Source organism: Lipophrys pholis, assembly GCF_963383615.2.
Source record: "Lipophrys pholis genome assembly, chromosome: 9".
NCBI lineage: Eukaryota > Metazoa > Chordata > Actinopteri > Blenniiformes > Blenniidae > Lipophrys > Lipophrys pholis.
The window spans coordinates 29,973,640-29,984,234 of record NC_137639.1 but is presented as its reverse complement, the minus strand read 5'-3'; the positions used below and the strand labels follow the sequence as shown (position 1 = coordinate 29,984,234).

Genomic DNA, 10,595 nt, shown 5'->3' with positions numbered 1-10,595 from the left:
GCAACAGTTGTTTTTTTTTTTTTTGTTGTTTTGTTTTTTTGTGACAATGGGTTGTAGTCCGATTCTATGTGTGCCGTTTGAACTCTAATCTAAGAACAATGCCCCCACCCCCACCCCATTTAACCCAAAAATGAACAGAAAGTGATCAGATGAACAGAACCGAGTTTCACAAGAAAACTCACAAATCAGGAAGTTCAACAGTTTTCTTTTTTTTTTTTTTTTTTGTCAAAATCTACCAGTCGACTTGTGGCGAAGCTAAAGAAGAAGAAAACCCCAGTATACCGTCTTCATGTGGCCCTCCACACGTTCCGAAGCTTTTTCCCCCACAAGATGGCGACGACGTGGCGGCGGCCATTTGTTTTTCCTCCTTTATTCAGGAAGTGACCATCTATCCCACCAGGAGGCGTGGAATAACACGATGGAGGGATTCCCCGGTTTGTAATGGAACCATTTGAGCAAAAGAGAACAAACTAAAAAACCCGCACGCAAAAGATTATGACAGACGACAATCGGTCAACGAGGCGACACGTTCTCTTTTGGGGGGGGGGGGGGGGACATGAACACAATCACACGTTTCTCGCTCGCTCTTCTTTCTTAAAACGGGGGTTAGTCTTCCAACTGAATGACTAGATAGAAATGTGTGTTTTCTTTTAGGCGTTGTAGTGATACATGCATCCATTATACTGATATACACTTCTTAAAAAAAAGTTTAAAAAAAAAAAAAAGATCCAAAAAAAAAAAAAAAAGTATTAGAAATGCAGCTATACAGAGTCTTTTAGCTATTCCAGGGGAGTGAGGAGGAGGAGGAGGATGAAGGTCGGGTCTGACGTCAGGAAGCAGAGGAGCCCCATGTCCACGTGGTGTGAGGATGTGTGTGTGTGTGTGTGTGTGTGGGTGGGGGGTGGGGGGAGGGGTTAGTTACTGCAGCAGGGGCGGCTGGTGGGCTGAGCCGTCTCTGTCAGGTCGACGCCCCGGGTCCGGCCGCTGCCGCCGCTCGCCGCCTGCGGCTCGTTCTTGGGGAGCTTCTTTGCTGCAGAGACGAACACAGAAGAGGGCGGAGTCACGGCCGAGGATCCACCAATACGGATCAGCACCGAATTCAGTACTTTTTATAGGTACCGGCTGCTAAGAATTCTCCAAGTTGTAGTTTATTGTGGGTTCCTGCTTTTATTGTGAAAGGACTTCCTTTCTCCCATCCACGTTCAGATGCTGACATGTTTACAGTGGCGTAGCAGCCGCTGACCATGTTAGTCTTCTTCATATGGCTGGGAAATTAATGTGTACATGTCTCCTTCTGACACGTTATTTCATGTGGCACCGCCACGTTATTTCATGTGGCACCGCCACGTTATTTCATGTGGCACCGCCACGTTATTTCATGTGGCACCGCCACGTTATTTCATGTGGCCCGCGAGAGCGTCAAAGTCTGTCTTTAAGTAAATACCGTAATGTTCCCAATAGACGCGCAGTGCGCGAGTGCCGGTTATTCTGTAGACATTCTCCATGAATCTTGAGCAGTTTTATCAATGAAATACACACATCATAATGTGAAGATACTAAATTTACTCTTTTATTGCTGAAATTTCACGACTAAGGAAAACAGAACATGTGACTTTTGTCTGATCGATGAAGAAATTAAAGAATCTTTCAAAAGGAGTGTTGATCCACCGTTCCACACATCATTTGTACTGATGCACTCAATTCTTCAATCTAAAACACCTCAAATCTTATCTCCACATACAGGTGAGGACAAGCCTTACAGCGCTCTCTGGTGGACAGATTTACCAACTACAGGTTTGTCTCAATTCAATCTTTTAACACTAAATCTGCTCAAACATTTTTGAAAATGTAAAATGTGTGAACTTGCTTCAATTTAATGTCGTGTAATTTAAATGCCACTGTAGATACACACAAGCCTAATCAAATGGTTTTAACCTGTTGGATTAACATTTCGATGTTTGGTTTAAGACTGAGTGCTATTCACTCATTTACACACATTACAAGTCTAAAAATGTATTTGGTGAGCTGAAATTTAATAATTATGTTGTATATTATTATTAAACTGAAGCGCAAACTGAGGAAGAACCGAGGCAGATCGGCTCGGGGAAAAAACAACAACTCACCAATGGCCATAAAGATCTCGTTGACGTTCATCGAGGTCTTTGCTGACGTTTCCATGAAGAGCAAGCTGTTGTCATCTGCGTACGACTGTGCATCCTGAAGGAGTTGCAACAACAACAACAACAGGAAGTTTTCAGCCAAACAATCATGACAAAGAAGTAGAGCTGCACCAGGACCATTATCAGGCCCGACACAGAGCGTTCGTACGCTTATTCGGTAAAAGTTCCCTGATCAAACCATCGTGCTTCAGCAACGTCGCCCACAGGAACACAAGAGAGCAGGAGCGACGTCAGAGCTTAGATTCCTTAATGTTAATGAGAATGACTGAAGTAAGACCGGCTGTGACTTAAGTTCAAAGTAACACATAGCAAACTCATATTCAATCAATCAGAACATTTCAGGTGAAGTTTTGCGTGTGCTCGCTGTCGGCTAATATCTTCTTCCATTCTGTGTTTTTCTGGTCATTCTTTTCATGATTTCTTCAGAAACGATTTGCTGAATCGTTAATAAAAGTCCCGGCGCGCCATTCCCCAACTTTCTGCACCTTTTGATGTGTTCGTCATGTACGTGACCCCAAAATCCCAGACGCTTTGACTGCCAACCTTTTACCGCTTCTTTTTTTTGTTTGTGTGGCACATTTTTTCAAAAACTGTTTGTCGAATTGTTGACAAAAGACATTGGACGCTTCCCAAAATGTCCTTTTGAGGCACTTTTTGTATTCATGCACCAAAAAGAGACGACAAAGAAAAATAAAGAGGCACCGAGGAGCGTTACCTCTGCACTTTGCCTCTTAAAGAGACAGGCACACAGAATTAAAGGTTAAATAAATAAATCTCCTGGTTCAACAGGAGGGGTCTTAAGCTCACTTTTAAATAAGCTCTGCTCTAACTTTAGGAAAGACTAAAAGACTTCAGCCTCAGACCTCAAGGCTTTACAAGCTTCATCTGATAAATACAAGTTTGATCAACAGTTCAGAAGAGATGTTTGGGCTCCTCGCCACGACGAACCGAGCACAGATCCAGCTGAGAGCGTCGCCGTGACCGACCAGAACCGGAAACACGAGGTGACGCTGGAGTTCAGACTCACCTGGAAGTCCAGCGCTCGCTTGTTTGCCAGATCCGCCTTGTTCCCGGCCAGAGCTATTACAATATTTGGACTGGCTTGTCTCTGGAGCTCTTTCACCCAGTTCTTCGCCCGTACGAACGACTCCTGGCAAACAGAGGAGGGAGGAGAGAGAGAGAGAGCCGACGCTTACAGATCTTGTGACGTCGAGTCGAGCAACAAGGATGTGACGTTTTCTTAATTCAGGTTTAAAGAGAACGGCTACAAAAAACTAAAAAAAAAAAAACCCTTCTGTGCTTTAAAATATCTGCTTGATATTCAAGAAACTTGAAACTGAGCCCGAAATGTAAAGTGAGAATAAAGAAGAAGTGGCAGATGAAAGATTGCGGGAGACAAATAAAGCAGGAAATCATAAAAGATGCAACAGGATGAAGCGCCGCCGTCGTGCAGGCAGCTGCCTCCTTTTCTGCTTCTTCAGGTTTTTTTTGCAGATTGAATCCAGATTTCTTCAGCTCAGAGGGTGAGAAGCGTTGATGATTGTTAGAAAACACTGACGTCATTAAGCTCTGTGATACTTTATCAATATCAGGTTGAAAAATAAGAAAAAACAACTGTGAGTCGGGCTGAAGAGGAATAATTGTGAGTAAATTAGATTGTTTTCTTGAATGAAATAAATAATCAAAATTAATTGTTTCATTAATAATTATTCTTTAAATTTTTATTCAGAAAAATACTATAATTCTTTTATTTGTAAAGATAAAAACAGTTTGAGAAAATTAGAATTATTTAAATACATATATTTTTTTAATTTTATCAATAAGAAGAAGAAGAAGAAGAAGAAGAAGAAGAAGAAGAAGAAGAAGAAGAAGAAGAAGAAGAAGAAGAAGAAGAAGAAGAAGAAGAAGAAGAAGAAGAAGAAGAAGAAGAAGAAGAAGAAGAAGAAGAAGAAGAAGAAGAAGAAGAAGAAGAATACTACTACATATGCATGAAAGGGAATTTTAAAGATCTTTTCACTCTATTTTGAACATAAACCAAAGCCTTCATATTTGAACAGGAGTTACTACTTAGAACTTATCTACTCTCACCACTTTCCCATTGATCCGACTGACAATAATCAGATTAATCAGATGGACTACTCTGGGGATATTTGAGCCTCTGAATGTGTAACCACCTCCACTCAATGAGCCTGAAAGGAGAACCCTGATCCAGAAACATGTGATGATCCATCTCTCTAAACCTCGACGTTTCCTCACCTCATTTGTGATATCGTAGACCACGATGGCTGCCTGGGCTCCTCTGTAGTACATGGGAGCCAGACTGTGGTAGCGCTCCTGACCGGCCGTGTCCCAGATCTCAAACTTGACTGTCGTGTCGTCCAAACATACCGTCTGGGTCAAGAAGGCAGCTGCAGGGGACACATAGGGACATGTAGAGAAGGACGGGGCGGTGCAGAGGTCTGTGCTGGAACTGCACGGTTTTATCTTTCATATCATTCGTACATCACAAGGACTTTGAGCAGAATCGACTAAATGATGCTGAGGAAAGGTCAAACTGGCTGAAGTAGACAAAATAGCTTTACCGAGAAAAGATAAAAAGGAGAAACACAATCAAAACAGCTAAAATGGCAAAGTAGAAGAAGGCTAATATAGCGAATGAAGCTAGACCAAATTGAAGAGACTAAAACGGTGAAAATATCTAAAAGAGAGAACATTTCGAAAAAACAAAGACAGATAAAAGAATTAACCCCCAACATGGCTAAAACACCTAAGAAGGCTAAAGTCGCTTTAACAACTAGAAAAGATAAAAAACAACCAAAACAGCTTAGACGGCTAAATTTGCTTAAAAGAATAAGAGCTTAAGCTATTAATAAAGGTAAAATGGGTAATATTGCATTAAAAGAATGAAATGCTAGAACCGTTAAGACTGCTATTGGAAAAGCAGATAAAATAGTTTTAACAAGTAGAAAAGGTAAAAAAAACAAAAATAAAAGGAAAAATGCAGCTAAAATCGCTAAAACAGCAAAAATCGCCTTAAAAAAATAAGCCGAATTGGCTAAAACATGTCTAAAGTAACTGGAACAGGTACAAAAGATTGAAAGGAACCATCATCGGCTGAAATGTCTCAGTTAAAACATCGAAGCAAAAAAGGGAAACTAAAGTAGGATCAAAATGTTTTAATAGCAAAATAAAAAAATCTAACTTTCCTAAAATAGCAAAAGTTGCTACCATTGTTAGCAAAACAGCAAAAATTGCAAAAAACAAAAACAATCAATCAATTACATTTGCCAGGTAAACAGGTAAACATTCTAAATTAGGTTAAAAACTCCTTCAACCACGATAAAAAATTAAAAACTCAGGTAAAACTGGTGAATCCACTAAATATTAGAAAAAAAAACCTAAAACAGCTGAAAATGTAGTAAAATGTCACTTTATCAATCTGTAGTTAAGAAACTTCCTAAACACAAGCGAGCAAACAGTCTTTGTATCTATACCAGACTAAAGTTGTAGTGTGTGGGATTTGATTGGACCGAGCAGTTCCCAGGAAGAAGAACATTCCTTTGCTCTGGAGTGTAAAATGAACTGCAGACTAAAGCAGGAACGGCCGCAGACACCGAATTATTTCTTCTGACCCGTTCCGACATTGACCTCGTCCCCGCCGCCGCTTCTCACTGAAACGCCACATCGCCAACATCTCTAATCGTGAACGACGGCGTAGCGACTCAGACGCACGTACCTCCGATTGTGCTCTCCTGGAATTCGTGGAACTGACCCTTGACGAATCGCAGCACGAGGCTGGACTTGCCCACCGCCGACTCTCCTAAGAGCACGAGTTTGAACTGGCAGATCTTGTTGCCTGCGTTTGGCCCGTTGGGCCGCGTGGCTCCGCCCCTGTTTGCCATGTCGCGCTGAGCGGTCTGGTCCCCCCGGGATGCTGACGGACTGGGAAAGACAAGGGGAAACCACCTGAGAGAGAGAGAGAGAGAGAGAGAGAGAGAGATAAGATATAAGATAAGATATCCCTTTATTTATCTTGCATGCGGAGAAATTTGTAGTGGTACAGCAGGATAGTACAGAGAAAGAAGCACACATAGCAGGAACTAAAAAAAAGCAGATAAAAATACAATATAATAGCAACAATATGCACACGGTCCCTATAGGTGTGGACATGTACAGAATATGGGGGTGGATGTATTGCACAAAGAAGCAGGTAAAAATACAATATAATAGAAGAATATGCACACGGTGCTATAAGTGTGGACATGTACAGAGTATGGGGGTGGATGTATTTTACATAGTAAATACGTTCTTATAGATTATTATAGTTATAGTACCACTTATATTGTCGTACAAAAAAAAATCCACTAAAAGAACAGTGAGTAGGAGAAAGTAGGAAAAAGCCAGGAGCTGTTGTACCGTGCAGCCACTTGGGTAGCGCACCGGAAAGAAAAAAAAAAGAGAGAGAGAGAGAGAGAGAGAGAGAGAGAGGATAACAGGAGGAAATAAAAAGAGTGAGAAGATCCACAAGAAGAGTCAAGAAAAGTTTGAATGACGTTTGCGGGTCCTCTAAACAAGGCTCCCTGGATAATGTCACACAATTTTTTTGAAAAATAATATTACTATTTTTACAATAAACATTCAATATATACGATACACAAGTTTTATATATACAGTTTATACGTGCACATTAAACATATATACATACATAGACATGCATGTACAGGACATGTACATAATATTTATAATAAACTTGTTAAATTTCATCAATTACATTTTAAATACAAAATACAGTGTGGCAATATTTAAATGAAGAATATTCTCTATCACAATATATACCTTTAATTACATTTATTAGGTGTTAATATATTGTATACCATTATATACATATTAAATATTATTGCTGTCCAAGTAAAAATTGTTGCTCTTCTTTCTTATACTTGTTGATGAAATCTGATTTTAAACGCTTTTTAAGCTGGTTTATGTTGGTTCTTTGCCAGGATTACATTTTTAACCAACCACAAGAAGACTTTAACATCTATATAATGTTTCGTATTTACCGCAGGTTATATCCGTCTTCGGATTGTGCCGATCTGATTAAACGAGCGAACGTCATATAAAGTCTGAGACGGCAGCATGTGGACGCGGTGAGGAAACGAGTCCGTCGCAGACGAAAGACGCCAGAGACTTCACCATGAATCCCAAATAGTCATTTACCACATAGTTTTAACTTGTGACGTTGGTTGGATCAGATATCGGAGATCTGATTCATCCCGGATCGTCACTTAAGGATATTCTGTTACTTTAAATCCTTGTGCGTCATGTACACATGATAAAACCGTTCCAGAACCAATTTACTGACATATAAATAAAACATATCTTCCCATTTTTAGCTTGAAACATCTCGAACGCATTTATGCTATTCTAATTTAAAATCACAGGATATTAAGTAAGAAAGTAAAGTTGGATTAATTGAGATTCATTTGAGAAAATTCATTACATTAAATGATTGCAAATCTTCAAATCGAGAACAAATACATGAACATGATTCACTTGAGTGTACAAACGAATGGCTGAAGTGACGGCAGGTGAACATGGAATAAACAATGAAGTTGTTGAGTATTCTGAAAACCACGTGATTTGCGATAAATTCACTTATTTCTGGTTTTTTTCCCAACAAATGTGTGTTTTGAGTTTCCACCTGCAGCGTTTCAGAAGCCTGCAGTTTGTTGAGCTCAGTTTAGTCGATCTTCTGCGATATGTGTACACGTTGATATTGCGAGAGCATTAAAATTTGCATTATATCGTACAGCCCTAACTCTATTTTAAGCAAAAAAAACGACTTGCGACCAATTCAAACACTTCGGTCTATGGCCTTATGGTTTTGTTTTTTTTCCTCATTATTTCCACCACATGAGGGTCTGAAGTTAGCATCGGCAGCATTTCACTTCTGCCTTGTGGTTTCGATGATAATTCAATTTGGGAAACATTTCAATTTACTAATCACACAATTTCTGCGGCTCAAACACGATTCGTTGCACCTGAAAGGTTCTGGTTCGTTCCTATGTTGCCAATTTTGTGTGCATGCATGACAAAAATTGCCTGCTGCATTTGTGTATTTTGTTTGTGCAAAATAGATGCGATTTTAGGATAAAGATGGCGGACAAAACAAGCTGGGACACTGGGCCTTGTTTGGCCCTGGGGCCAGACTTTGGACATACCTGTCTGAGTCACGGCTTTTCAAAACACAGATGAGTAAGATGTTCTAAATAATCTGTTCACTCACATAATACCCATCTGAAAACACGAGTAAGACTCTCAAAAAACTGTAAAATACTTCATATTCGGTGGCCTGCATGACAGGAGCGAGGTTAAAAGTACTAACAAATATAGAGAAATACTCTGAATGCTCATGTTTTAGGGCTGATTTGATATGGTTTGGGTTCATCCACTTCCAAACAATCCTGGATTTTTTGGTATAACAACAGGTATAACACAATAAGAGCCCTACTTCATCCTGCTGTCTCATCCATCTGATTGTAAAGGTCAGAAATACCTGAACTGTTGCAAAGCGTGAAAAAGTTGTCCAACTGGTGTGACTGTGGAAATCTCAGCAAAACAACACGTCTGTGCTTTATATCATGTGGGGCTGGCTGTTTGAAAGGGGATTATGACACTGATCTGGGCCCACGTGAAGGTAAAGTTACAAGAGAGCGCTGTAGTTCAGACAAGAAATAAAACAACAACAGCCATATTAACACACAATAACAACAACAACAGATCATCTCCACAACCTCGGACGTGTGTCATCGCCGCCGCACGAGCAGACACGGGCGTGGAAATCCCAAAAACAATGCTTTGTGACTTGGTGGAAATCGCATTACGACACAAGAGATAACCACAAATAACCTGTTATGTTAGCTGCTAGCGTTAGCCACCGCGGCTAGCTGCTGAGTTCAAAACAGCCAGCCGACCACAACAACACACACCCGGCCGGTTTAACGACAAGCCTTACTCCGGGGTAGGGTCGCAAGCGCGAGCCGACCTGCACGGATGTGTGACATTTATGTAACGTTTGATAAACGCCAGCTGATCAGAGGGTTTTTTTTTTTTTTTTTTTTTTTTTTTTGGGTGTGTACAGCTAGTGACAGCTATCCAGCGTTAGCTCCATGACGGTGGATTTGTGATCAATCAGCGGCTCTGATCGGGTTTATAGGGCTTGCTGGTGTTACATGCGGTCGCTCGTAAACGCGTTTATGATATAATCGCAGAAACCCGTTAGATTTACGAGCCAAGATAACTGGCACGGCCCTCTGTCAGGGCTGGTGGAGCTAACGTTAGCCATCGGGAGGAGCCCTGCTGTTAGCCATTAGCATAGCCACAGCTCACATCAGCCACTCACCTACAAGATGAAGAGTGTAAATAATGATGTCTCCGGAACAGGATCGGTGGCACTGATCACAGTGTGTCGGCTAGTTGGATTTCATAAGGCTCCGCGATGATGTCCCTCTCCCACTTCTTTCAACTTCCCTTTTCGCATCGTACGAAGGATGATGACAGATCGGATGACATCGGATGACATCGGAGGACTTCGGAAAATTTCGGAGAATTTCGGCTTGACAGTCCACCAGAGCCAAACAATACTCATTTATTCCCAATTTAGTCCCAAACAACAACAAAACATCACAAATAAAAAATATATATATGTCAATATGTAAATGAGGACAACCCCCTCCCTTCCCCCTCCCTGCCCTCTGCACTGTTTTGTGTTTTCCAAATTTATTTTATACAAAGGTATTTTTTGTCACTATATATATATATATATATATATATATATGTAATCTTATATGTATATATATATGTAATCCTATTGCGTCTTGTAGTTATCCAGCATGAAGTGGCTGGCAGATTTATTGATGATAATAATAATAATTATTATTATTAATATTATTGTCTGACGGCCACTTCACAGAATTACACAAAGCCATAGAGATTACATGACTTCCTGTATAGAAGTGTGGCACACCAAGAAGACTTATTTTGTATATTGGTGACAGTGTGTTTGTGCTATTCCTTTGTTTGTAATGTTTCATATAAATAAATTTTAAAAATAAGAATAAACAACTAAGACTTGCTCTAGAAAGATCACGTGACTTCCGGTGTCAAGAGAGAAATGGCGGTGACCCTTGTTCGCAGATCGGCGCCTCTTCGACAATCCGCCAGAGCCCAACGCCACTCATTAATAATAATCATATAATAATACAACAAGTTTTTAGATACATGGACGATCAAGAATGAACAAACGAGCATAAATAGAAGTAAACGATTTCTAAATACTCATATATTTGTAATTCCAAGTATATTTTACCCTCAATAGGACACTTAGTGCAGAAAAATTTCAAACTAAAATCCTCATTT

At 40.3% G+C, this 10,595-nt stretch overlaps 1 protein-coding gene across 1 annotated transcript; it reads right to left on the bottom strand.

Annotated features, from left to right (window-relative positions):
- Positions 1 to 201: 201 nt before the first annotated feature.
- On the bottom strand, positions 202 to 9,760 carry LOC308114324 (ras-related protein Rab-5A-like). Its single transcript, XM_080471117.1, has 6 exons — positions 9,580 to 9,760; positions 5,917 to 6,146; positions 4,437 to 4,588; positions 3,208 to 3,330; positions 2,124 to 2,217; positions 202 to 1,030 (listed from the first exon to the last, which is right to left on the bottom strand). Exons 2-6 carry the CDS (start codon positions 6,080 to 6,082, stop codon positions 915 to 917), a joined length of 651 nt encoding a protein of 216 aa, XP_080327243.1. The 5' UTR covers positions 6,083 to 6,146; positions 9,580 to 9,760; the 3' UTR covers positions 202 to 914.
- Positions 9,761 to 10,595: the final 835 nt, after the last annotated feature.

What these genes read in the sequence shown, in the direction of transcription:
- LOC308114324 (XM_080471117.1), bottom strand. Translation starts at nt 6,082, where the DNA reads ATGGCAAACAGGGGCGGAGCCACGCGGCCCAACGGGCCAAACGCAGGC. An exon ending in CCAGGAGAGCACAATCGGAG is followed by an intron (nt 4,589 to 5,916) that starts GTACGTGCGTCT and finishes TGTCCCCTGCAG; the next exon opens with CTGCCTTCTTGACCCAGACG. An exon ending in TCTACGATATCACAAATGAG is followed by an intron (nt 3,331 to 4,436) that starts GTGAGGAAACGT and finishes TCTGTTTGCCAG; the next exon opens with GAGTCGTTCGTACGGGCGAA.